The sequence below is a fragment of the Crinia signifera genome, chromosome 5 (assembly GCF_055691185.1).
Source record: "Crinia signifera chromosome 5, ASM5569118v1, whole genome shotgun sequence".
In the NCBI taxonomy this organism is placed as follows: domain Eukaryota; kingdom Metazoa; phylum Chordata; class Amphibia; order Anura; family Myobatrachidae; genus Crinia; species Crinia signifera.
The window spans coordinates 169096169-169122822 of record NC_139221.1 but is presented as its reverse complement, the minus strand read 5'-3'; the positions used below and the strand labels follow the sequence as shown (position 1 = coordinate 169122822).

The window sequence follows — 26654 nt, the reverse complement described above, 5'->3', positions numbered from 1 at the left end:
ACTAGTCCCCCACAGCAGTCCCATATTGCCATATTGCAGCCCCCCTTCCTAGTACCCCACCCCAGTCCCATATTGCAGCCCCCCTTAGTAGTGCCCCCCATAATAGTACCCTATACCTATTAGATTAAATTACAGTAGTTCTTCCTAACTAGTTGTACCCTAGCCATTAATATGCTGTAGCTTCCCGTTCAGTAGTTCCCCCTTACTACTGTAGATGTACCCTTGAATTTTCCCTTTAAATTTTCCCTCATCATCAGCCCCCAAGTTAAGCATCCCATTAGTTCCCCCATTTGTGTGCCCCCCTTCACCAGCCATAGCTCCCCCCTTCAGCAGCCATAGCACCCCCCTCTGCAGACAGCACGGACACATCTGTGCTGTACGACTTTCACATGCAGAATGAAGATGGCGCCAGAGCAGGAACTTATATAGAGTTCTGGTCTTGTGAGAATCCAATGCGGGATGATGAAGTTTCAGCCTTGTTTTTGGTCCGGGATGGAGGGGAACTGCTTGCGAGTGCCCTGGGACAGGTAAGTTTGGATGTGTTCGGATCTCTAGGATCTGAATGCGCTCATCTCTAATATTGATGGATTTGATGTCTGGATATCATTACAGGAAACAGCCCAGGTTCAATGCCTCATTCAGGGGTATATGTATGAAGCAGTGATAAGGGAGTACAAGTGATAAAGTGCCTGGTACTTTATCACCGGCCAATCATCTCCTAACTGTTAAATTATAGGCTGGGTTTAAATAGGGACAGTCAGGAGCTGATTGGCCGGTGATAAAGTATCAGACACGTTATCACTTCTTCTCCCTTATCATTGCTTCATACATCTACCCCTAAGACCGTTAGAGCTGACTTTATTTAACTTATGTATCCATATACTTTCCAGCTGCAGAAGTTTTCTGTCGAGATGTATTAAAATGAAAATGCGGTAAAACCCCTGTTTTACCGCATTTTCATATTTACTAAAACCCAGCCGCACCGATATCGCCGGGCAGGGTATCGCCACCCAAAGGTGGCGATACCCTATAGAAGCCTGTGGGCTTCTTTTCGCCGCCTACGCCGCCTCGCCGACCCCCCCTCTCCCCCTCCCTTGGACTTACCTTGCTGAAAGGTCCTCTTGGACACGGTAGGTAAACCCCTCCTCCCCCTAGCAATGCAGCCGGATGTCCTTCCGGCTGCAGGGGGGAGGAGGAGGCACCGGGGACAGCCTGCTTAGCTGTCCCCGGCGTGAGGGAAGAAGCAGGCGGCAGGGAGGTGACGGAGACCTCCCGCACACCACAGTACAGGTATCGCGGGGGCTCCATCACCGCACTGTGATGTCAGCCGCATATGTTATTACATATGCGCTGGCATCGCGGCAGGCAGGTGACGAAGGGCGGCAATGTATTTTAATACATCCTGCCCTCTGTCACCACCTCTATTATTTTCTGGCACCTGATCTATCATTCTGTATCAGGGCTACTGGCTGTTCACTCTGCCAGCTCAACAGGGCTGCACGAATTGCTGCTCTGTTGTGCCCCATCCACTCTTTGAAATGCTTTACTGTCTTGCCTACATAGCTTAAGCCACAATGGCAAAACAGCAAGTAAACAACATATTTTGAAGTGCAGGTTAGGGGAAATCTGATGGTAAACGGTTTTACCGAATGTGGATGCATAAATCTATCATCTGGGATTAGGTGGTTACATGTGACACATCTAGTACATTTATAACATCAATTCCTGCATGTTAAAAAGTGAGCTGAACCTTTGTTAAACATGGAGATATCCATTTTTACCACTATGTCACAAATGTTAGTGCCTCTTTTATAACTCGGCATTAATTGAGTGTTGCTAAGGCTCGTCAATTCAGGTTCATTTGTCACCATCCTCCATAATTTCTTGGCTTTTGGCCTGATGTTTTCAATTCTAGCATTATAGTGGTTGACCCATGGCGTAATAGTATCCTCTGACTCCTTTTTTGGTTTGTTTTTTAATCTTTTCCCTAGATTCCCTAGATGCCCTTGCCCTAGATCCCTTTAATAGATCAGCAGGGTAGCCCCTCTCCTCGTATTTGGCCACCATCTCATCAAGTTGTCTTTCTTTAACTATAAGGTCACTGTTAATTATACATACCCTTAATAGTTGTGAATAGGGTAACCCCAAAATTGTGGATCTTGGATGGCAGCTGTTGTACCGCAGTGTAGTATTTCTGTCTGTTTGCCAAGGATCCATCCATTTTTCATGATTTTCACATCCAAGAAATCTAATTTCTGTGTTGCTAAAAAGTTTAACTGGACTATTGCTTTGATTGTGTGCATCAATCAGTTCAGTCAATCTTGTCTCACTTCCTGACCATAGCAATAACACGGTGTAGCGTTCTTCTGGAATGGTGCTACGGCTGCTTCTAAATGGGAGCTCTCTCTACATACACATCACCAAGTGGCGTAGGCTAGCGGATAACTGCACCGCTCTACACACTGGAAACATGTGTTCGATCACTTTGATTTTATTTTATTTTTTTAATTGAAACACTTATTAAAGCTATTTTTGATAAAACTAAGTGGTACTTATATGTTAGTTGGGCGCCCACTATAGTTAGTATGCTCATACCCCCACTATCCATGTCAGCACGGAGTTGATTTTATATAGCGTGGCGAGCGCAGCGAGCCACCAAGCCCGAAACATGGCGAGCGTAGCGAACCCCATGAGGGGACGCGGAAAACTAAGGAAATAGCTTAGTGGGTGCCCAAATAACATATAAGTACCAACTAAGCACACACAAAATGTTTTTTTTTCCCATAAAAGCCTTTTTGTGCGACTCCATGCAGCAAAATCCACAGCATTTCTTACAGTCAGTAGCATTGGTGTAAAAGCATGCTAACATGCTTAACCCTATGGATAAGCTAAAATGAGCTTAAAGCCTAGTTTCACTAGTTTTGGTGGTCCAATTGGCTCAAAGAGAAGATGTTTATCTACCAGAGGATATGAACCCCAAGTTTCTGAGACCCTGGTAAGGGTAACTGCAAGCATCAGAACCCATGGTGGGTCTGAATGAATGTGTCCATTCTAGTCAATTGGGAAAAATGTGTCTATTTTGCACACTGATATATCTAGTTTTATGTGTCCTGAGACTGGTACCATATGAAAGAGGAGACTCTTGGCTTTCAGAGCAGACGAAGTAGTAGTTTATATGACATCAGTAAGGGAAGCGGCAAGCAACCAAAGTTAGGGTCCCCTACAATTGTCCAAATAGCACATTACTACTGAGTACCGCAAATAGATCTGTAAAAGATCTATTAAATCTTTAAACTTTTGCAGGTAACAAGGGGGATGGTCCTCATGTACGCCGGAGATGAGAGAATTGCTCAATGAAGAAATATGGTAATGTCGCGTTTCCCCACCTCCGTAGGGACTCAGCGGCTTCCTCAGATATTGAGATATTTCTTCATTGAGCAACCCTCTCATCTGCGGAGTACTTGAGGACATCCCCTTGTTACCTGCTAAAGTTAACAGATCTAAAGATTACTGCCATCTCCTCTTCAGCCAGTAGCCCGGGCTTCCAGGAGTCTACAAAGCTGGACTGCTGCTAAATACAGCTACAAGTGTACAAAAACCCAGTTCTTAACTGCAGATATAGGGAGGTACCCCCTCCCCCTTCTTTTTAATCAATGATTGTATCTGACCAGACAAGAGACTAGAGAGCTCATGCCTCTATCTCTCATGTAGTGGACCTAAATACAATCTACAGTTGTGCTCATAAGTTTACATACCCTAGCAGAATTTGTGATTTTCTGGCCATTTGTCAGAGAATACGAATGACAAACTTTTCTTTCACTCATGGTTAGTGGTTGGGTGAATCCATTTATTGTCAAACAACTGTGTTTACTCTTTTTAAATCATAATGACAACAGAAACTCCCCAAATGACCCTGATCAAAAGTTTACATACCCTGAAGATTTTGGTCTCATAACACACAAGTTGACACAAATTGGTTTGAATGGCTACTAAAAGTAACCATCCGCACCTGTGATCTGTTTGCTTGTAATCAGTGTGTGTGTCAGTGAGTTTCTGGTCTCCTAAAAGACCATTGCATCTTTCATCCAGTGCTGCACTGACGTGTCTGTATTCTGAGTCATGCGAAAAGCAGAAGAATTGTCAAAGCTGTGGGAAAAGGTGACTGAACTGTATAAAACAGGAAAGAGACATAAAAGGATATCCAAGCAATTGAGAATGCAAATCAGCAGTGTTCAATCTCTAATAAAGAAGTGGAAAATGAGGGATTCTGTGGAAGCCAAATCACGGTCAGGTAGACCAACAAAAATTTCTGCCATAACTGAAAGGAAAATTGTTCGGGATGCAAAGAAAAATCCACAACTAAGTTTACCTGAAATACAGGACTCTCTGAAAGAAAGTGGTGTGGTTGTTTCAAGATAAAGAGGCATTTGAAGAAAAATGGGCTGCATGGTCTAAGAAAGCCATTACTACACAAATGCCACACAGCATCCCGCTTACATTACTTCAAACAGATCAGAGACAAGCCTCAAAACTTTCTCGATTAAAGTCATTTGGACTGATGAGACCAAAATTGTACTTTTTTTTTAAATGTTACATTTGGAGAGTAGTCGGTACTTATGTAATATCTGGGCTCCCATTTTTCTTATGAGACCGCGTCCCTTCGCGGGACTCGCTGCGCTCGCCACGCTTCGGGCACGGTGGCTCGCTGCGCTCCCCACACTATATAAAATCAACTCCATGCGTAGTTGGATAGTAGGGGTATGAAAAAATGGGGTGCATTTAACATGGGAGCCCAGATAATACATAAGTACCGAGTAGTCAACAAGGCCTATGATGAAAGGTACACCATTCCTACTGATGTTTTGGGGATGTGTGAGCTACAAAGGCACTGGAAACCTGGTCAATGGCAAAATTTATGCAGCATGTTATCAGAAAATACTGGAAGAAAAATTGCACTCATCAGCCCGGAAGCTGCGCATGGGACATACTTGGACTTTCCAACATGACAATGATCCAAAACACAAGGCCAAGATGACCTGTCATTGGCTACAGCAGAATAAAGTGAAAGTTCTGGAGTGGCCATCTCAGTGGTGGCAATACACGGTATTAAGAACTGGAGTATGTAAATTTTTGATCAGGGTCATTTGGGTAGTTTCTGTTGTCATTATGATTGAAAAAGAGTAAACATAGTTGTTTGACAATAAATGGCTTCACTCATTGTGTTTGATAATAAATGGCTTCACTAACCATGAGTGAAAGAAACGTTTGTGAGTTATCATTCATATTCTCTGACAAATGGCCAGAATTACATATTCTGCTGGGGTATGTAAACTTATGAGCACAACTGTATCTACTCCCCAGTAGGATAATATAGAACTTGGGACAACAACAGTTCTTTATATATGATCCTACCTATAAATACTTACCCCGCTGGGACAATCACTAACATCTTGCTGTGTCAGAATCTCTGTCTTCATAACCAGAGATTAATCCACTAATTATCTCTGGATGCTGAATTGTGTTAAAATATTAATTATTTTTACATTTATCCTATTTTTTTATATTCTAAAATTAATTATTTTTCATTTTACATTGTGTATTCTTCATTGTGTATTCTTATCACTGGCCAGTGAATCTGAGTGTAATAAATCATTAACATGTTTTATATACATTGTTTCCAGTACGTTATATATGTGACTTTTTGTATTGTTCAATGCAGTAAAAGCTGTTTGTGCCCATGCAGAAACACTAGCGTCCCTGCCCATGCAGACGCACATGGAAAGCTTTATAGGGAGGCAGGATTTTTTTGTGTTAAATTTACAGTAACTGACCTACTATAAATTTTTTGGGAAAAAATAAGTTCCCTTTAATAATCAAACTCAGGCATACTGTACCTTAATGTACAACATGCAGAAAGGCGCGCCTATCCACTAGCCTACACACCTGATAAGAGCGGCCAAAGCTTCCACTCAGACCAATGAGATGCATTAATGTCTGTGCCCATAGCAAGTTATAAAATAGTGTAATGATACGCACTTCAATGTAATTGTATTTATTAGTGTCTATCTACAGTACTGTAGCTTACTGGACAGTACAGTAGTAGCAAAGTAGTTCCTGCGCTACAGAGCTTTTAATACGGTAGTCACTTCATGCACACGCTGCAGCACACATTTCATGCGTGCGCATTGAAGATTTCAAAAAGTGACATCTGGTGGATGATCACTGGTATTGCAATCATCCGGCAACACCACCAATTGCAAAGCTGTTAAAATGTATTGCAATGCCTTGCGCCATGGCGGGCTGGCGGGATAAAAGCCATTGGGAGGCTGAATGAGCGGCGCTACATCTGTATTATGCCATGTGTCAACTACAATGCTAGAAATGAAAAATCAGGCCAAAATCCAAGAAATTAAGGAGGATGGTGACAACTGAACCTGAATTAAAGAGCCTTAGCAACACTTGATTGCCCAGTTAAAAACGAGGCACTAACATTTGTGACATGGTGGTAAAAACGGATATCTCCATGCTTAAAAAAGGTTCAGCTCACTTTTGAACACACAGGAATGGATGTTATAAATGTACTGGATGTGTCACATGTAACTACCTAATCCCAGGTGACAGATTTATGCATCCGCATATGGGAAAACCGTTTACCATCAGATTCCCCCTCATCTGCACTTCAAAATATGTTGTTTACTTGCTGTCTTCCCATGAGGCTTAAGCTATGTGAGCAAGACAGTAAGGCAAATCAAAGAGCGGATAGGGCAGCACAGAGCAGCCACCCATGCAGCCCTGTTGAGCGGGAAGAGCAAGCAGCCATTAGCCTGACATTTTTGTGAAGCCAGACATGGTATGGCAACTCTACGATACAGAATGATAGATCAGGTGCCCAAAAATATTAGAGGTGGTGACAGAGACAGAAAACTTCTGCAGCTGGAACGTATATGGATACATAATTTAAATACAGTCAGCCCTAACGGTCTGAATGAGGCATTGAACCTGGGCTGTTTCCTGTTATGATATCCAGATATCAAGTCCGTCAATAGCATCTGGTCATGTACAAAAATTGATAAAGGTAAAATATTTCTATCTATTTTTTTTTAATGATATTTGGTTATACAAAAAAGCTTTGATACAGTAGGTCATAGTATATCATAACAATATTAGTAATAATATGAGGCTGAATACATGTACCACTGAGCTAATGCAGTGATTACCGAATTTCAGGAACAACCTGAAAAAAATCTTTTTTTTTTTTTATCATGAATTTTTTTATTGCTTTGTTTTGTCTCAAAAAAGGGGGGTATTCAATCTGGGGGATACGGCTGACCCTGTCCCATTCTCGGTCTGCTCGACCGAGAACACGCAAGCGGGATTCAATGTCCCGCCTGCAGTAGGATGAGAAGGGGGCGTGGCTGCGAGTTGCAGCCGGGAAGAGGCGAACTGCAGCCGGCAGCTCGTCACTTCCCAGCCATTCTCGTCAAAACGAGCCTGACTGCTTGTGAAGTTGGTTCGTTCTGCAAAGCTCCCCTGTTCAATGCTGTCGGGGAAGACAGCATTGAATAGGGCCCAGCGGCCATCTCCCCCTCAGGAGATGGTCACCAGTGATTGAATGCCCCCCAAACTGTAGGCCAGGGGTGGCCAGACTTTTGTAACCCAGGATCTACTTTTTGTACACTTACTTACCTTTCATCTACCGGCGTTTCCCCATGAGCAAAAAATATTATTGCCTTACACATTATGCCACACAGGATAGGGCACAACTTGCATTAAGACACACAGTATGAGCCAAAATTTACATTAGGATGCACCGTATGCGCAAAAATTCACATTAGGACACAGGTTTTGAGCCAAAATTTAACATTAGGACACAGATTTTGAGCCAAAATTCACATTAGGACACATGTTTTGAGCCAAAATACAACATTAGGACACAGAATGAGCCAATATTCACATTAGGACACAGGTTTTGAGTCAAAATTCAACATTAGGGAATGAGCCGAAATTCAAATTCTGACACAGGGAATGAGCCCAATATTCACATAAAACAGCATCCCATTCAACTGGGATCAACAGAGACCCTGAACCTGTCCCTATCCCTATCGTGTTCTCTTCCCCTCACCCCCCCCCCCCACCAGTCCCCGTCCACATTACACACTTCAATGTTACATCTAGATGCAGATGCCGCTCAGCCTTCACACCCACCATAACTAGCACAATAGAAAAAAGTCTTTATTCTGGCCGCTGCTGCCAATCTACCTTCCCTCGTCTGCACAGCTCTCATCAACTACTTTGCACAACTTTCACACCAGCTCCTCAGTCCTGCATTCCGCTGGTGCGCCAGGGCACCGTGATCTCACCCGTGCACCAGCGCACTCACGCAATGCACTGCTGGGAACTCTGAAGCCAGGAGAGACTTCAGCACTAATGTTGAGGTAATGGGGGCTTAATACTTAGTATATGATCGACTGTTTGGCCACCCCTGATGTAGGCGTTTTAAATAATATTTAGACTAATAAAATAATTGATATTCACATATTTTAGGCACTTTAAGAATAAGGATAAAAATAAGACAGTGAATTGATTGTTTACCACAATTAAACAAATTCGGGATGAATAAATAAGCTTTTTTCCTGATAACTAGTTTTTATTTTGTGGCTTAGATACATGAGTGATGGTGCTTCATAGTGGATCTAATATGGTAACACAGATTCGAAAATGTTATCAAAACACGATTTTAAAACATTACAACAAAAGTCACAATTAAGCTTTTGTTTATTCAGCACAGTACAGGAGATATTGTTTTGATGTGTTTTATATGAATCCTGTAATACTGTAGTTTGTATTGTTTTTCTTTGCACAGTGTGACACCTCACTCAGCTGGGAGTCCCGTTTCATCACATCCGGTATGATGACCGGAAGCTGATGTCCGTGACCCTGATGGAGGAGGTGGGAAAGCAGGCATGTCCTGGTATGTATGATATTTATTTCACTTGTTTTTGAGCACTGTGTTAAATGTCCTGAAGGCAAGCACACGCTCAAAACGTATATCAGTGCACACAATACACAAGGAATTTGTTTCCGATAACCGCTGCTCCCATTCAGTATACACACATAACAGACTAATAACAAACAGGACCAATAAACATGAGATGCTGTCAGCGCAGCAAGATGTTGGAGCGGTTATACTCGGCAATATATCCACAGCGATAGCGGCAGCGGTGGTCTGTTCCCCACAGGTGACTCAGGTCAGAGAAAACGCTAGGCCATATATATATATATATATATATATATACAGTATATATATATATCTATCTATAGATAGATAGATAGATAGATAGATAGATAGATAGATAGCCAACCGCCTGCAATTACCCATTGACCAAGTTTATACTGCCTTTACTCTGTATTTTGACAGTGTAATATTCTCCCCTATGCAGTTTGTGGGAGGACGGCCCCCAGTCTAAAGTGACCCGGGGTTAATCCGGCCCTGAGATATATATATATACACACACACACACACAACACAACACACACACACAACGGTTTTTGGGGATGTCCCCGAGTCCCTCCCACGGCCCGCAGTGTCCTGCTGCGGGGGGGAGGGCAGTTGGGAGTCCCCCAATCTGACAGAATAGACGCAGCGCCTATTCGCAGATGAAAACGGGGTGTGGCCGAATTAGCATATGACACACCCTAATTTACATACACCACACCCCTTTTCGGGTGCTCACGCGGCTGCGCCACGCGAGTGTCCCTAGTCTGACATTGATAAAGTTGGGAGGTATGTCTATATCAGGGCCAGATTAAGGGGGGGGGGGGTGGGTGGGCTCAGTACCCCTGGGCACTCCTCTATCTAGGGGCTGTGTGTCTGTGGTTGGCATGTATTTTAAAAAATATATTTTTTTTTTTAGCTAAAGTTTTTGTGCATGGGAGTGGGGTAGTGCTGCAGCTTCAATTATCTGCCAATGTGACAAATATTAATGGTGCTGAGCATCAGGAGCCAAGACACACTGGGGGGAATTTACTAACATGTGTATTTTACTTCACATGTGATGTTTCTATGGGCAACCAATCAGAATCTACTTCTTATTTATTTAGCACCCTCTAGAAGATAGTAGACAGGATCTGATTGGGTGCCCATAGAAACATCACATGTGAAGTGAAATACACAACTTAGTAAATTTCCCCCACTGACTGCACAAGTTTGCAGTGCATTATTGGGAGTTGAATAAGTCCCATGAGATTTTGCACAAGAGGGCAGATGCTGAGCGGCTTGTGCTGAGTTCTGCTTGGTGGAGCTCATCATATGCTTCTCAGGCTCATGGAGGACAGCAGCAGCGGCCTCATCATGGGAGGGATTTTAATCAGAGGCAGCGCTGAGTATGTCAGGGCTCCTACAGAGTAAGGTACAGAGGGACAAACAAAGACTTTTCATGTGGTTTTATATTATATATATATATATATATATAGATAGATATAGGGTATAGCAGCCTGGCACTCTCCTTAATGGTCAGCCACCCCGGTGCCTTCAATAGATATTGTAGATGAACGTAGTAAAAAGATGGCGGCACTCAGAAGTCTTCGGAAAAAAAAGTTGTATTTAAGGCATTACAAAATACTGAGGTGCACCGACGTTTCGGAGCTTATAGCTCTGTCTTCAAGGTGCTAAGTGAAACAATATGTGACAGAGGGGGTTATTCTAGTCCATTCTTTCTGACAAAATCCTTCTTAGATGGACAAAACCATGTGCAATGCGGGTGGGGCAGATGTAACTTGTGCAGAGAGAATTAGATTTGGGTGGGGTTTTTCTTCAAAGTGAGATCTATATTGAAGTGTAAAATCATGCAGTCAGTATTTTCCCTGCACAGAAACAAAATAACTCACCCAAATCTAATTCTCTCTGCACATGTTACATCTGCCCCCCTGCAGTGCACATGGTTTTGTCCATCTAAGAAGGATTTTGTCAGAAAGAATGAACTAGAATAAATCCCATAGTGACTGTGCACAATCAGATCCACTTAAAAAAGAGCATTGTCCCAATCTTGATGCATACCAAAAGACAGATGACCAGCACAAGTCCAATAGGTTGTATAATGAACAACCAATACGGCATACATTACATAATGAGGTCTCATGCCCGCACAGCCATTTCAGTGTGCCAGCAACTTTTTAGGCAGGGTTTATCCTCACAGTAAACATGCTACAGGAAGCACAATAAATAGCAAACACAATTGATCTCACCTGCATGTAGATGATCACCACATCCACTCACGGTCCTGATTCCCCATGCACGCCACCGGAGTCAATCTAGAAAAAAGAGAAAGAGCTTCCTGAGTGCAGGAAGTGATGCAAAGAACATACAACAAGAATCATTTCCATAGTTAGTTACTCAGTCAAACATATTAAAAATACAATGAAAATAAAACTGGGGATTCCGCTCATTCAATATGCACTGCACTGTGTCCCCGCTCATTAGATATGTACAGGGTGGGACACGCTCAGCGCTCACTGCTGCCTGGGTCACCTGTCAATTCAGCTGGCACCGCTCCTCCAATCTGCTGCAGGGTTTGCCACATATGTAGCTACGTCTTTAGTACTGGTTTTTGAAACTCAGTGGATCCCCTATGATTTTTGACTTTTGAATTTCTAAAACTAGGACCGGTTCTTTGAGCCTGGGGCTGGTTATCCCAGGAGGGGGGCCCCATGCTGTTTTTTTTCTCACAAATCGCACATTTTCATGACTAAAATTCGTACATTTTCAAGACTAAAATTCACACCATATTGCATTTTTCACCAGTAAATTCGCATCCCATTAAATAGTCGATTAAAAAAAAATTAGAAATTTGAAAAAATGCGATAAGGTGCGATTTCAGAACCTTACTAAAAATCGCATCCTATTAAATGTCACCCTATATATGTAAATAAATGGGGAAAAAGAAAATTCCTCATTTAAACCCAATGGGTTCATAACATCCAGATCATAAATACAATGGGCAGTATTCAATGTGAATACTGGCGACGTGCAGCGAATCCTGTTTAGGATTCGCTGCACATTCGCCACTGCTCGCTGCGTTCCGGAGCCTCGCCAGCTCCGGTATTCAACGAGTCAGGGGCTCACTGCCCCTGACCGGCGAATTTGAGCTCCTGCGGCGGACGCCGCAGGGAGCCTGAGGACGGTGGCAGGCAGGGAGATGGAAGTCTCCCTGCCTGCCCCAGAACGTTTGTGGGTGGGCTCCCCGGGTGCCAGGCAGCACAGGCTGCCCCCCGGGGGTGCCAGCAGGGGACCGGGTATATTCACTACACCCGATCATGCATATGTAATGATCGGGTGAAGTGAATATATGAATATGTAATGAGCGGCTCGGCTCCGGCCCCCTGCTGGCTGGTCTGTGTAAAAAAAAAAATATATATATATATATATATATATATATATTCATGTGCTTACAGCACATGAATAAAAATAGCATGCCCCTCCTCAGAATAAAATTCCAGAATTTTTGACACCAATTGTAAAAAACAAAACACTATTTTAAAGGTTCATCCTTCCACTTCACCATAAAAAGATAGCGATTGCTACTCGGTGAATCATGGCGAAAAAAACCTTGAAATGTATTCGCCATCTGGTCATTGAATAGGGTGATTCACCGTTTTAGTCAGAAATTTGCCTTACAGCACAAAATCGCCATAAAAACCTGGCGAATCAGCCTCATTGAATACCGCCCAATATCTTGAAAATCTTTTTTCAACAGCATCTTGTGAATGTCTCCTCCTCTTCTAAATGGGGGCACATATTCAATTGGCATAAAATGAAAGTGCTGATATGCAGCAAAATATTTTGCCACCGAAAGTGTAACAGATCCCACCTTGGTAAAAGGTTTTGTAATAGATCTGTGGACTGCAACTCTTTCTTAGCATCCACATAGTCTTGCTAATGTATATTTTTTGGCACTGAAACTTGGTCATGTAGACCACAAATTTAGATTCACAATTCATGTGACTACGTGGAAAATTTCACATGCAAATAAAATACGATTCATTTTATGGCGAGGTGGGTAGTTTGTAGTCAGATGAAAGAAGAATCGGTTCATTTGTAGCCATTTCAAATAGCCAAGCAAAACTGATGCATATTGACGCATCGAGGAAAAGAACTCTAGGGGCAAAATTCTATTTTTAAGCTGGATTTTTAAACAAATAATACAATGTGCAATTGTAAATTAAAAATTTGTCAGAAGCGGACAACTTTGTTTTTAAAATGGTATCTCATCTATGGATTTCAGTTAACGATGAAGGGAGAAAAAGAGATTGTCATTTTTGCACGTGCCACCTATGTTTTTTCTTCTTCCTTAAATTTTAGACATACCTCAGGAGGAGCCTTTTCCCTCTTATTACAGAAAAAGGGTCCGGGTCTCTGGGTGACCTGTCCGCAGAGACAGTGAAGGACGTATCAGGGCCTGTGTATTAGAGGCCTTTGCTGGGATCCCCCATTGCTGGCTGGATGCGGATGCTAAATGAAAGAGTTGCAGTCCACAAGTCTTCTATCAGAACTTCTATTACCAAGGTGGGATCCACTATGCCTCCGGTGGCTAAACATTTTGCTACATATCAGCACTCTATCAAGGACTTTCGTTTTATTCCAATTTAATATGTGCCCCAGTTGAAAAGAGGAGGAGACAGACACAAGATGCTCTTGAAAGAAAAATGTAATTGGATTTATGAACTGGATGCTATGGACCCGTTGGACTACTGGGGAAATTATATGTAACTGGCACTAAATATGTGCAAGAAAGCTATTGTTTGGCATTCAAATTCAGTGCTTGAGATAGTACACAAAGGGCGAGATGTAATATGGTGCGATTTTTAGTCATGTTTTAAAATCACACGAAATCGCGTGTGAAAAAAATCCAAATGTTTTAAAAACTAGCAAATGTAATAGGGTGAGATTTTTTTTTACCAAAGTCAGAATTTGCATGCGATTTAATGCGATTTTAAGTTAGGAAAATGTGCGATTTTTTAGTAAAGAAAATGTGCGATTTTTAGACATGAAAGTGTGTGGCATTTAGTAAAAAAAATGGTGTGGGGCCCCCTCCAGAGCATAACCAACCCAATCAGGGCTGATGGCTTCTATAGCACTATGTCACCGGGGATCCCAGCTGTTTTTAGTATAGAGGAAGCCACCTCACCCAGCAGTCAGTGTGAGGGGAGCCGATTCACCCCGCAGTCAGTGTGAGGGGAGCCGATTCACCCCGCAGTCAGTGCGAGGAGAGCTAGCTCACCCTTGCTGTCTGTGCGGGTGAGGTGCATGGGAGAGTCATCGCTGGAGTCTGGATTGGTAATATACTGTATACTGGTGTAAAATTAGTGTGTGTAATAAAGTTATACTATTCGAGGTGTGTGTTTTTATTTGAACATTCTTTTTACAGGTGAACTACAAGTACAAGGGGACCCATTAGTGCCCCACATGCTGGGACTTGTGGTTCGCCAAGTCCCAGCATTTGGGCGGAGGCTTGCTTGGACTTCGTTTGACCGTAAAAAGCATTTTTTTTTCAATTTAATTGTACACATATCAGCCGGCATCCACTGCATAGGGACGTCGGGGACAGCCCCGGTCTTCAGCCTTGGACGGGTGAAGCCTGGGGGGGACCTCTTTATTGAGGGGGACCTACTCCCCCAGGTACCCTGTCCAGGGCTGACCAGTCATGGTGCACATGGTAACATTTACCAAAAATTGCCCCTATTAGATTTGCGAGTTGTATACTTTTTAATGGGAAACCATTTGGATGCGAATTGAAGTGTGAGAAACAATTTACATTGAAAATGTGCAATTTTCACAGCAAAAAGTGTGATTTTTACCGCAATTCCATTTTTTGCGAAAAATTTGCAAAAGTCTAAAATTCTTACTGAGAAATGGAAATAAATACCTGCACATACCGCCAAAGTATAGCCTACATGTATTGCAGTGTGTGAAACACAGCTTACATGTAAGCTATATTTTACATGCTGCCGCCAAATTACAGCCAACATGTAGAACAATGTGTAAAATCAGTGTGTAAAATATAGCATACATGTACGCTATATTTTAGTGCTGCCAAAGTATATGCAACATGTATGGCAGTGTGTAAAATATAGCCTATATGCAGGCTGTATTTTGGTGGCAGCGTGTAAAATATATTGTACTGTACATGTAGGCTGTATTTTAAACACTGCACTGCATGTATCCTTCTGCGGCAGTGTGTAAAATATTAGATCTCGCCTAAAGTTTGTTTCATGTTTTGAAACCTTGTTTCACGAACAAATAAAATATATTTTTGTGTATTTGCAGAGCATTTTGGATAAGGGATACTAGGGACCTATATTATATTATATATTGTATTACAGTAGTTATTTTATTTTAGATTGTTTTATTATGTTTTAGCCTTCTTAGATTTATAAATACACTGACACTAGAACTAAATGTGCACACATTTATCACTAGTATCGATTATGTTTTCATGCTGCAATTGCTTTTTGGCTATTACGCTATTATGTTAATATGAAATGTGTCCTATCAAGTGCAAACTATACGTTTTATAGTATATTGAATAAATATGTGCATGATAAAAGCGTGAGGAGAAAAATATGTCATGAAGATTGGATTGTAGTGATGTTTCCCTAAATTCATAAGTATTTTAGTTTATTGTTTGTACTATAGATAAAAAGAAGCAGAGGAATTATAGATTGGGAAGTTACTCTCGGGTAAGGCCCTGTATACACGGGGCAAAGGGAGAGTGTGCAGAGCAATCTAGTTAAGCAATGTGTGCTGAGCGATCTGTCACTGCCTGTGTTCTCAGCATGCAGTCAAAATCTAGTCAGGCCTCACCAGTGAGGCATATACAGGGAGCGATCCGTGCTCTATTTCTATGCAATCTAGTCAGCTCGCTTAGAAATGGGGTGAAAATTGTCCCATGTGTATGCCCCTTAAGAGATTATATTAAAAACTACATATTTTCTATAAGTAATATCAATACATATATATATAAGACATAAGCAGTATTTTTTGCTCCTGGATCCTAGTAAATGAATAATCTGTTGTCTTCCATATTTTATTTCTTCACATAAAATGGTAGTCTTCACTGTGTAACGTGTTCTTTAACATATTTGATAGTAAGCACATACAGTAAATATGAAGACTGTCTTATAAACAAGAAGCACAAGACATATCTTGAAATTTCTCAGCAACAGACATTATTGTTGGGTAACCACTGGAACTTAAAATTTGACGTAAGATAGTTTTTTTTATTTTTTTGTAAACTAGCTACTAAGTAAGTCTGAGAGCGCCATTTGAGATTTTAAATTCTTTTTGCTGTAAACTAGCTACTTGTAATTTTTATCAGTTATGAGCTTAATCTCCCTTTTCTACCATTTGTACATTTAATGTCATAAAAATATATGCTTCCTGGAAATTCATAAACCTCACTGATATAAGCACAACCTGTGAATTCATCTTCGTAGTCCCATATTCATCAATAAAACTAAGAAAATGTTTCTTTTCTTTTCGCAGTTTCTTTTGGTGACTATGACTAATACTATATGGATTGAGTGTCACATCGGGCCTTCGTCTCCTTGAAAACATCAGGAATTTTGTGCTCATCGAGGTTCTCTGCTTGACTAAGGAGTTGGTAGAGCCATCATACTCTGCTATGCTTTTTCATTGAAAGTAATAAATAAATTGGCAATAGTTTGTAGAATGTCCATGTGTTGGTAAATGGTCATTCTTATGAGAATGGCTATAAGCTTGCTTAAAAGAAGCTAATTATATGAGGAAATAAATAAAAACAAATTACTTTACTTGTACAATTGTTAAAAGCAGTCGAATGAATTTGCACTTCTGCAATACAGTGATTCTTGCTCAGGTGGCTGATTTTATTCATCATTTTGAAACAGGTAAAATGTCTGTTATAATTTTAGCCAAGACCATACACAATATCCTGCACCATGGTACTATTAATACAAAGTATGTGCCATTCAGTTCAATATTATTTCTTTGATATGTCAAAATGTATGAAATATCTCAATCTACGGTGTTTTGTGCATTAAATATGCTGAATAATATCTGTGGTACAACTTAGTGGGAAGGTTAAAACAATTACATAATTCTCCCAAGAGCAGCATTTGGAAAAAGCCATTAGTAAAATGGAGTCCTATCAATATACAACTTTTAGGATTCTTCTTTAGTCCATAATGTGCTGTTTTAAGCACATATTTTATCTGTGACTTATACGTTGTATAAAATGACATGTGTGCTTTTTCCATTTGATTTAGGCAGTATTTTCATTATTCTAGAATTAATCATATTTGTATGGCAACTGTCCTGCAATCCTGTTAGTCACCTTTCCCCAAATAAATTGTTTGTATTTGCAAAAGAACTATTGATCGCTACAGTAGGTGTAATTCTAAATAAGCAGTACATGCTGGACATGTTTGCACCACAATCAGAGGCTTATTTAGACCTTATGGGGCCCTAGGCAAGATACCGTTTTGGGGCACTACTCAAACAACCTATAGCACTACATTTTTGCAAGGTTTAACAGTAGCTCAGCTACATGAACATCAGTATTGTGCACACATCTCAATCATGTTCTAGGTTTTTTTGGAAGGGACTTAATACCTGTGTAACAATTAAAGTAAACGCACTGCCTTCATAGAGTGCATGAGACTATTTTGTGTGTCCAAATATTTTTTATCCTATCAAAGAACATCAAATGGATTTTGGGAGTGTGGGCAGGTCCATGTGTCGTCATGGTGTCACATGGTAGGCATACAATGCTCCTCAGCTAATGTTTTGGATGGCCAGGATATCTCTATGGGGTCCCTTGGGACCTGGTGAGTCCTAGGCAGCTGCCTAGGTTGCCTTGTGAAAACTCCACCTCTGACCACAATCACAGGATCCTATTCCACAAATGTAGAAATGGAGGGAACTGGTTGTTTAAAATGTACTACCCAGAGCTGTTTATCAGATGCACTTCCTATATTATGTCAATATGTAAAGGCTCCCATACACTATGCGATGTGTGCCCGAGAAATCAGGTGAAATCAGCCCAAATAACATGTGTGTGACATCCGATGCACAGTCCTCTGCACATCGGATCGAATCTGGAGATCATATTAAGCTGCACATAAAATAAAAAAATAAAAAAAAATTTAAGCAATGTATCCATGTTCTCAGAATAGTGAACTTCTCAGCTGTTACAATTGTTCTCCTGATCTGTACTTAAACCTAAGAGCATGGTACTGAAATTACAGCTTTCATGAATTATAGCAACATTTTGATATTATTACAATTAGCCTAAACCATCATTTAACTGTTCTCTCCTCTCTGTACATGTATCATCCATTTTAACAATGCACATTTTAAGAGTGAGTTGGAGATACTTTATAATGTAGAAATGTTTAAATTAGAAATGATAATGGGTGGATTCCATTACAGGGCTCCTGGACCAGGCCAAGTCTAAAAAAGAGCTTTAAGGCCCATACACACAAAAAGACATTGGCCTTAATATTGCTGATAAAGTGGTTTCTGAGCGATATTGATGCTAATGTCTTCTAGTGTGTATGCCATATCGTTAATGATGCTCGCAGGGCAGGCAAAAAGGCGGTACTGGGCCCCAACCTTGTGAGGGGCCCAAGGCTCTGGGAGGCTCAGTGGCTGTAAGCATGGCTGCGGCATCTCTAATCATGGTTTATAAAGGTGCTGACTGCCCACCTTGGTTCCTGGAAGGAAACTTACAGTACACGGACCCCAATCCAGTAACCCCCTTGGTCTGGTCACCTGTCCGGCTACCAGTACTAACGCGCTACGTGACATCATGCAACACAGAAAACCACACAACACACAATGCTGCACCTCTCATCTGCCGTGCCCTATCATATTGCAGAGTGAATATTAATTATAAAAAAATAAATAAATAAATAAATAATAAAAACACATTCCATGTAATAAAAATCTGGGTGTGTGGTGGTGGGGGCTGGATGGAGGCCCCCACGCATCGTTAAAGACTGTCGGTATCTGTCGAACATGCAGGTCAATCACCCCAATATAGTTCAGCACATTGTTATGTGTGTATGCCGCACCAAATGATAATAATGATATTGGGATGTAGTCACGCCCCTACCTCTCCCCATAAGGGTGGGGTAGGGGCAGCATCAGCAGCACACGCTGACGCAGAAGCTCCACACAGTTTACAGTGTGAGTACTTCCTGCCACTGGACACCAATGATTAAAAACTTTTTCCTTCCACTTTATAGGCCACTGGCCACCATTGTTTGTGTAAATGTAATCTGCACACTGGCCACCAATGTTAATAGCATGCATGTACCCTTGGCCACCAATGTGTACCATGCTTATTACTACCTTGCATGGTACCCCCTGCTCAACAATGTTTGTAGTGTGCATTCATGCATATTTGTACCATGCATCCATGCACCCCCTGCCCACCAATGTAACATGCATACGTTAGTAGCATGTATATAGCCACATCCCACCAATGAACAAGGTAGTGTACATGTAGGCTATATTTTACACACTGCCTTACTTTGGATATACTTTGGCGGCAGCCGGTAAAATATAGCGCACATGTATGCTATATTTTACATGCTGACGCCAAAATATTGCATACTTGTAGGCTATATTTTATACGCTGTTATACATGTTGGCTGTACTTTGGCGGCAGCATGTAAAATATAGCATACATGTAAGCTGTGTTTTACACGCTGCAATACATGTAGGCTATACTTGGTGGCATATGCAGGAATTCATTTCCATTTCTCCCTATATTTCACAGGCGGACACATATGATGGCTATACTTTGGGGGCAGCATGTAAAATATAGCGTTCATGTACACTATATTTTATACGCTACCACCAAAATATTGCGTACATGTAGTCTATATTTTACAAACTGCCATACATGTTGGCTATACTTTAGCGGCAGTGTGTAAAATATAGTGTACATGTATATAGCTTGATTATATTCTACAGTACTCAGGTCCACCTTCCCTGTAATGCTAGCCCTTTATTTAAATTTCAGGGTTTCACACAAGCCCATTATTTAAATGTGTAGTCACTGAAGTGTCCCAGACAATTTTAGCCATTATCTTTTGTCTTTCATATTTTTTATAAATCATTTAGTGTGTATGCACAATATCTTTTATTATCAGCTCAAGGGGAGTATTTCATCTGTCATATCTTCTATTGTGTATGGGCCTTTACTATATATGAATAAAGTACTGTAAATTAATAAAGCTCTATATGGAGACAATCAATGTTCGGTTATGTTCAGTATTTTATGCTCTGACACATTAACAATACTTACAGAATAAATGTAAACTATTTCCTTGAGAACTGTGTTTGTTTTGCTTATTTTTTTTCAGTAAAATAATTAGACGTTTGTTGACCTCAAGTTTAAAAAAAAGTGATAAACTGGAGAGTAATAAACAACCAGCCAGTCAGCTCATCCTGTTATGGTTATGACAGGCAGGTGCTGGTGGTAGTCCGGGCAGCATTGCAAAGCACAGCAGGGAGAAAGGACAGGTTGCCGCTGCAGCTGTAACAGGTTTTTAGACAGCGATAGAAGTGTTGCAGATACTTTGCCAATAACAGCCAATTACATTAATACAACATAAGGACAATTATTTTAATCCATAAACATTATTTAACATAATTATACATGCAAATACCGTCTGGTATAAAAGGTAAAATCAAAAAAAAAGAGGGAGAAAAAAAAAAGGTAAGACAAAAATCCTTCTTATATAGGTGTTAGTAGCAGTCCATGTACCAGTTGTAGCTACATACATAGTTGTAGTAGCAGTTTCGCTACTTGTTTAGTTTGACGGCGGCAGCGTCTCAGTCGCAGCAGCGTCTCTGTCCCCTTGCGGTGCTCGCTTCGCTCTCCCACGCTATGGGCTCGGTGGCTCGCTACGCTATCTAAAGTCAACTCCATGCCAACGTGGATAGTGGGGGTATGAACCAATTCACGTTGGCATGGACTTTATTTTAGATAGTTTTCCGAGTGCCGAACCCAGAAGTAGCGGGAGGCCATGCTGCCGCCATGAAACTAAATAAGTACCGCAGTTACTTTAAAAAAAGAGGGTTTTTTTTATTGAAGATTTTGTGCAAATAATTAAAATGCCAACTCTGTCATAGTACTTGATTAGTTACAGTAGATAGTCAAAGGTGATCAGTAAATAGATCTGGCGGTTATATTAGTATGACATTAATAATCATAAGTTAGTAGCAAAAGTTCAGCATTAGAATAATAGTAGTTTTTCACTCCACTTAATTGAGTATAATTACCACTCTCTTAGGAATGTACAGTCATCTCCAGTTGGTCGTGAGCTGAGGGACCCTTTTTGTTCTCAGTTATTGGAGGCTCATCCAATTCCCTAGGCACCTGCTGTAGTCAAGCTCCCTGTAGACAGCATACTTGTGGTTATTGCACGTGGATGGGCTCCGTTGTTGCAGTGATGGCCGGCAATAGTGTAAGTAGGCAGAAACAGATACTGAGCTGACGTGTTTCCCTCTTACATGTCTCAGCGGTTTTAGCAAAGCTCAAGTTGCCGCTGCAGCTGCCTCACTCTCTCCCCAGCTCAGAAGACAGCACTGAGCAGCATGCGTTGAGCTGCGGTAGAGGCTGTGCTGCGGAGGCGGCAGTCTGTCATCTCCCTCCCCACTGTCTGGCTCCACGCAACAGGGGATGGTGAGTGTGACCTGTGCCCCTCCATCAGACCTGAGTCCGGATAAAAAGTTCCCGCTCACCTGCTCCTCTCAGCACCACTAAACATGGCAGTTAGGAGCTGTGAATACTTTCAAATGTGTAAAGTAGTCAATAAAATGTGCATGGTTGGAAAGTTCTTTGGGGTTAAAATATATATTTGATAACAGGTAGTGTTATCATGACTATTTAGTTAAAAATATTAATATATAGAGATGAGTAGTTCAGAGAAATCTGACAAAACTGTATGTAGGAAAGCCGACTGGTACTGTACCTAATCATGACTAGAAACTGCACAAAGAAAATACATTCTTGTCAGTCACTCAATAAGGGAAAATTATGTTTCTGTGCGTATTTCAAGCCTCACGCTTTCAACGCCCCACCTTTTAAATGCAAAAAAAAAAAAAACAATAGATACATTTGTATCCCACTAATGTTACTTTTGTAACCGACCAATGAAAGCAAGATAGGTAAAAATAAATACATTCCTCAGCCTAGGGATATCTCCAGTCATATGACCTCTAATTATTTGAGATCATCCATTTCCCAGTGTTCCTAAATGGCAAATGTTGTGTCTTAGCCATCTCCTCTCCTTTGATACTTACATTTACATACTCATACAAATAACTGTTTGTTGCCAATAATTTCCTCATTGCTGCTACTGCTGGATTGCTACATGTTTATTTTTTTTTTATTGCTGTGTATTTTGAAAGCATTTTGTTATTTATTGTGTAATTTTACTAATATTAAAACATATTATAAATAAAGATACTGATACAGTTCTGCAGACCATAAAATGTGTGATGGGATGTCTTTGTTAGAAATTGTTCTTCAACTTTTCGTCCATTACACTCCCTGTTTGGAATGTGGCAGCTGATAGTTCTCCAGGGAGACTGTTGTTGAGTTGTCTCAAAAGATAATTACTTAAAAAGTGAGTAAAGGCCTCTATTTAGCATGTCCAAATAGGTAATGTGCATACCATGACCATAAGGCAGAGGTTCCCAAACGCGGTCCTCAAGGCATCCCAAAGGTCCAGGTATTACGTTTATCCATGCATAGCCACAGGTGACTTAATTAGTAACTCAGTCAGTCTGATTTAACCATCTGTGCTGAGCTATGGATATACCTAAAACCTTTGCATTGCACGTATAACCTTGACAAAGGGGGGTCACATACCCCGAAACGTTGGAAGCTTTTTTTGCTGAAAATATATTTTTTCAAAAAATCCCCAGAGTGCCGCTGTTGTCTCTTCACTATCATATGCATATATATATATATATATATATATATATATATATATATATATATATATATAATCTCCACTGCTGGTCGGCACTCCTTACACTGGGCCAAGTCCAGGTGCACTCTACAATCTCACATGCAAATCCAAAGAAAGAGGCACTCCGGTAGTAATATTTCAAACGTGGTTGTATTGATAGCGCCAAGCGCTTTCGGGGATAAGAGCCCCTTCCTCAGGGCACAACAGCAACAACCAAAATTACAACAATCCCCCAAATAAATACCTTATCCCGTGCAGCAGCCGCCCCTTCGCATCTCGCGCCGGCATCCGACTCGCCGGAAGTCGTCATCCAGGAACTTCCGGTGAGACGCGCTGTCAGCGAGCGGGGAGCGTTCATGCGTTCCACCCGCCGCTGGCTTGCGTGCCACCTATCTTCCGGACATCTTCTCCTCAGCTGAGTCCGTTGCCAGGCGCCCTATGATACAAAGGATGAGGCTATTACTGGACAGGCAATGTGCAACCCCAAATCACAAAAAATTCATAACATTACAAAACATAAATAAATATGCAAAAAATACCCCAGAAAATTACATGAAAAATGCAAAAAATGAAAAATAAAAACAAATACAATTATCAATGGCCAGGTTCTCAGATGGAATACCAGAGCTGTCCGATATATGTATAAGCCACATGACTCTGGTGTACATAGGCCGCCTGGGTGAGGATGTCACTATAATAATCAAAAATATATAAACTAGGTCAAACTGTTCCAGTTAATTTTTTCATTGAGACCCCCGGGATTTGTGGTCCCGAGTCTCATGATCCACTGTGATTCCTTAATAAGCAAAGTTTTCGCCCGATCCCCTCCCCTTAATGACAAAGGAACATGGTCTATCATAAAATAGCGGAGGGACTCTAAAGGGTGATTCAGTGCTTTAAAGTGGCGGGCCACAGGTTGGTCAATACTACGGCCCCTAAGTGCTAGACCAATGGAAGATCTGTGGCCTCCCATACGCTCTTTAAACTTACAAGTGGTTTGACCCACATAGTACAGTCCGCAGGGACACATTACTATGTAGACCACGTGGGTAGAATTACACCCCAACACAAATCTGATATCATATCTCTTGTCATTGTGCGGGTGTTTAAAATTTTTACAGGGGATCAGCAATTTACAGGTAGCACAATCGCTGCATTTATAACATCCTGGTGCTTTGAAGTAGGTGTTAGGGCATCTTTTTTTACCCATGTCGGTGATATCTGTACGCACCAGTCGGTCCCTCAGGTTACTACCCCTTGAAAATGCCACAATAGGTCTTATGTGTTTAAATCCTGGGAGGTCAGTGTCGGTACTAACAATGGGCCATAAGGCCTTAGTGGCCCGTTGGTTCACAGGGTTCGAAGTAGAGTATTTACAGACCAATGGAATCTTGTTTTCATTGGCCCTTGGTTTTGGAGTAAGAAGATCATTGCGATCCATCCTCAAGACCTGTTTTTTAGTTTCCTCCAGTAACTCCTTCTGATACCCCCTGCTTTCAAATTTGTGGACTACCTCATCCAAGCTCTGAGATACCTTTTCCCTATCGCTAGTGACCCTAGCTGTACGGATCATCTGCGACAGGGGAAGGCCCCTCTTCAGAGCTTTGGGATGGAAGCTTGATGCTTCCAAGAGAGTATTACGATCAGTGGGTTTATTGTAAATGCTCGTGGTGATATAACCATCTACAATAGTCAGATCCACATCCAGAAAGTTTGCCCTTACTGGATCACAGGTGAATGTAAATTTAATGAAAGGGCTTACAGTATTAATTTCCGTCATCAGACGATGAAAACTCTCCGCCCCACCTGTCCACAATACAAAGACATCGTCTATGTATCTAGTATACAATAACATTTGATCACTAATGGTTATCAAATGTTATTGTATACTAGATACATAGACGATGTCTTTGTATTGTGGACAGGTGGGGCGGAGAGTTTTCATCGTCTGATGACGGAAATTAATACTGTAAGCCCTTTCATTAAATTTACATTCACCTGTGATCCAGTAAGGGCAAACTTTCTGGATGTGGATCTGACTATTGTAGATGGTTATATCACCACGAGCATTTACAATAAACCCACTGATCGTAATACTCTCTTGGAAGCATCAAGCTTCCATCCCAAAGCTCTGAAGAGGGGCCTTCCCCTGTCGCAGATGATCCGTACAGCTAGGGTCACTAGCGATAGGGAAAAGGTATCTCAGAGCTTGGATGAGGTAGTCCACAAATTTGAAAGCAGGGGGTATCAGAAGGAGTTACTGGAGGAAACTAAAAAACAGGTCTTGAGGATGGATCGCAATGATCTTCTTACTCCAAAACCAAGGGCCAATGAAAACAAGATCCCATTGGTCTGTAAATACTCTACTTCGAACCCTGTGATCCAACGGGCCACTAAGGCCTTATGGCCCATTGTTAGTACCGACACTGACCTCCCAGGATTTAAACACATAAGACCTATTGTGGCATTTTCAAGGGGTAGTAACCTGAGGGACCGACTGGTGCGTACAGATATCACCGACATGGGTAAAAAAAGATGCCCTAACACCTACTTCAAAGCACCAGGATGTTATAAATGCAGCGATTGTGCTACCTGTAAATTGCTGATCCCCTGTAAAAATTTTAAACACCCGCACAATGACAAGAGATATGATATCAGATTTGTGTTGGGGTGTAATTCTACCCACGTGGTCTACATAGTAATGTGTCCCTGCGGACTGTACTATGTGGGTCAAACCACTTGTAAGTTTAAAGAGCGTATGGGAGGCCACAGATCTTCCATTGGTCTAGCACTTAGGGGCCGTAGTATTGACCAACCTGTGGCCCGCCACTTTAAAGCACTGAATCACCCTTTAGAGTCCCTCCGCTATTTTATGATAGACCATGTTCCTTTGTCATTAAGGGGAGGGGATCGGGCGAAAACTTTGCTTATTAAGGAATCACAGTGGATCATGAGACTCGGGACCACAAATCCCGGGGGTCTCAATGAAAAAATTAACTGGAACAGTTTGACCTAGTTCTTATATTTTTGATTATTATAGTGACATCCTCACCCAGGCGGCCTATGTACACCAGAGTCATGTGGCTTATACATATATCGGACAGCTCTGGTATTCCATCTGAGAACCTGGCCATTGATAATTGTATTTGTTTTTATTTTTCATTTTTTGCATTTTTCATGTAATTTTCTGGAGTATTTTTTGCATATTTATTTATGTTTTGTAATGTTATGAATTTTTTGTGATTTGGGGTTGCACATTGCCTGTCCAGTAATAGCCTCATCCTTTGTATCATAGGGCGCCTGGCAACGGACTCAGCTGAGGAGAAGATGTCCGGAAGATAGGTGGCACGCAAGCCAGCGGCGGGTGGAACGCATGAACGCTCCCCGCTCGCTGACAGCGCGTCTCACCGGAAGTTCCTGGATGACGACTTCCGGCGAGTCGGATGCCGGCGCGAGATGCGAAGGGGCGGCTGCTGCACGGGATAAGGTATTTATTTGGGGGATTGTTGTAATTTTGGTTGTTGCTGTTGTGCCCTGAGGAAGGGGCTCTTATCCCCGAAAGCGCTTGGCGCTATCAATACAACCACGTTTGAAATATTACTACCGGAGTGCCTCTTTCTTTGGAT

General features: G+C 41.5%; 1 protein-coding gene across 2 annotated transcripts in view; it reads left to right on the top strand.

The window, feature by feature from the left end:
* The window catches only part of LOC146080714 (poly(rC)-binding protein 3-like), a 517154-nt gene extending 494672 nt beyond the window's left edge, over nucleotides 1-22482 (top strand). The window contains exon 16 of one of the 2 annotated variants that reach the window (XM_083188286.1): nucleotides 16541-22482. In XM_083188286.1, the coding sequence (XP_083044412.1) occupies nucleotides 16541-16553 (13 nt within the window). In that variant the 3' untranslated portion in view covers nucleotides 16554-22482. The remainder of the gene's footprint in view (nucleotides 1-16540) is intronic. The other variant, XM_083188279.1, reaches the window with a different exon arrangement.
* The last annotated feature ends 4172 nt before the right edge of the window (nucleotides 22483-26654 follow it).